This window comes from Gobio gobio (genome assembly GCF_949357685.1).
Source record: "Gobio gobio genome assembly, chromosome: 24".
Lineage (NCBI taxonomy): Eukaryota > Metazoa > Chordata > Actinopteri > Cypriniformes > Gobionidae > Gobio > Gobio gobio.
Window position 1 is genome coordinate 1,121,753 of NC_137120.1, and position 2,500 is coordinate 1,124,252.

At 41.8% G+C, this 2,500-nt stretch overlaps 1 protein-coding gene across 1 annotated transcript in view; it reads right to left on the reverse strand.

Annotated features, from left to right (window-relative positions):
* Positions 1-248, reverse strand: part of ccnd3 (cyclin D3) — a gene marked incomplete at both ends in the record, with an annotated part of 15,107 nt that extends 14,859 nt beyond the window's left edge. The window contains one exon of the mRNA XM_079807980.1: positions 30-248. Within this exon, the coding sequence (XP_079664106.1) occupies positions 30-248 (219 nt within the window). The remainder of the gene's footprint in view (positions 1-29) is intronic.
* Between the last annotated feature and the right edge of the window lie 2,252 nt (positions 249-2,500).

Below are 2,500 nucleotides of genomic sequence, written 5' to 3' on the forward strand. Positions count from 1 at the left end.
GTAAGGTTCGAGTTAGGATGTTTACTCACCTGTAGCATCCACCCAGTCAGGATTCTGCGCATGTACGGCTGGACGTCGGTCTGTTCGGTACCGGGTTTAATGATGTTCGGCCTCTCCGAGCTCAGCAGGTTGAGCCGGACCCGCGTGTCTCCGGTCAGAACCGCGTCTCGGAACGCCCGGATCGGCCTGGGGCTCTTCACCTGTGAGCTCGAGTCCAGTTCGACACTTTCGTGACAGAATAACTCCATCACAGGTCAGGCAGACGGACTCGCGGGTCAACTCTGGAATCAGTCACGAGCGAGACGCGGGATTTACCGGCACAGAACTCTCTATCAGCCCTACAAACTATATACACTGTACATTCAGCCGAGTTCATGAATAAAACCGCATTATTTTATTCAGTTGAGGGAAGGCTGGTGCGCGAGGAGCGGCGCGCGGCGTGACCGCGCTCTCACGATAATGTGTGACGTCACATCGGCCGCGATGCCGAGTCATCGGACGACAAAACAAACGCGTTTTATTTTATAGAAACAAGTTCCTGGTCTTATGAACTCCACAAGGTTTTCTTTTCTTCTTATAATCAAACAAATTTACAAATAAACAAAATAAATTTCTCATTGATTTATGATTTCATATTTTTCATATAGAGACAGGCTCTCAAGTTTTGAACTGAGTTCAGAGTGAGATTGGGTGGAGACGAGGTTCTGATCTGAAAAATGACACTAATTTGTATAAATAAATAAATAAATATTTTTTTTTTATATTTAATTTAACTGTTGTGTGTGTGTGTGTGTGTGTGTGTGTGTGTGTGTGTGTGTGTGTGTGTGTGTGTGTGTGTGTGTGTGTGTGTGTGTGTGTGTGTGTGTGTGTGTGTGTGTGTGTGTGTGTGTGTGTGTGTGTAGTATTAATTCTTGCATTTCTCTATTTCAAAGAAAGATGTCAGGGAAGAGGCAAATTAATAATCCATAATAATTTGGAATATTTTTTTTCTCCAGAATTTACTGTGTTGTAAATATAATTTATTCTGAAGTAATATTCTCACCAGTGTTCAATCAGCTTTGACATATTTAAATCTGCATATCTTTGATATTTTTACCTTTTATGAAGTGCATTTTCCCATAATCTTATTAAATATAGGCTATGCTTCAGCTTTCATTTTATATTCTTAAATTTGATCTATAAATAAGACACCGTTGGGCTGTTACCAATCAAATATAAACATTTACACTGAAAAATGTTATGAGATTGTTTGAAATATTTTTGAATAAGAATATTTTTGAATATACAATTAAGAAATGTTGGAAAGAAAACACTAAACTAAACCACCAGTAGGTGGCAGAATGTAAACGTTGTTGTTGCGGGAATATCTAAATCTTACCCGGATACAGCGATGCTATATTCTGATTGGCTGTTTGGTAGCTGTGTTTTTGCTTTGATTGGCTGGTGAGAGGCAGGTCTTCTGAACTCATGTGGAACTCACTGGATTCCTCCAATAGCGGCGCAGTTTGGTGGGCATGATCCTGGACATTCCTCTGCGCGAGAATACAAGGTGTGGCGTGTAAAAGAGTTGAAATGCGTATGTCTCACACCCAATGCGTGAGACTTGAGAGCCCTGTAGAGATTTTTTCCATATCTAATTTATTCATAGTTAATAGAACCAAGATTATATACATTTGTTTCACTCGTCATGGAAGCAAAACTCATCGAGAACAATATTAAAAGTATAGACCCGCAGGTTTCTCAAGAGCAGTTTTGAAGTCTAAAGTGGGCGAAGGCGGCCGTCGGCCATCTTGGCAGAGCGTCACTCCCGGATAACTGAAGATGGGCAAAGAGGCGGGACATGGGCGGAGCTAAGATGCCTGAAACCACGCCCACCTAGCTCAATCATAGCAGTGATCCACCTGTCACTCAAGTGACCACACCCTTAATTATGCAGAACTTTAAGGCTTAATATAATTTAAACGGAGTTATAGAATACCCCCCCCTCATATAATCCCAACCCCCCCCTACACACACACACACACACACACACACACACACACAAACAGTCGTCATGAAGGGTAAAATGAGCCGTTTAGACCAAAACCCGTTTGTTAGACCGTACACGCGTGTTCTTCTGCTGTAAAGCTTTAAAGCTCCACTGTGTGATATTTTCCTCCATCTAGTGGTGAACTGGTAAATGACCATCCAGTGAATATTAGTTTCTGTTCCTCTCAATTCCGATTTCGTTTTAACTCCTACGGTGGCTGATTTAGTCCAAGATTAACATGGCTTCCAGTTCGACCTCGTCCACATTCGTCATGGAGCCATCGAGTGTTAAAACGCCAAAGGCCAAGCTTGAGTTTACGGGAATGTCCCTCTTTGGCTAATGTACTTTCAAGATGGAGGGGCAACATGGCGACCCGCATTCAAACCCTCACCCGTATGTGTTTACAATGACATATTATAAACTTACCAGAATACTTTATTACTTGAAAGAAGTAAATATACATTAATGAGC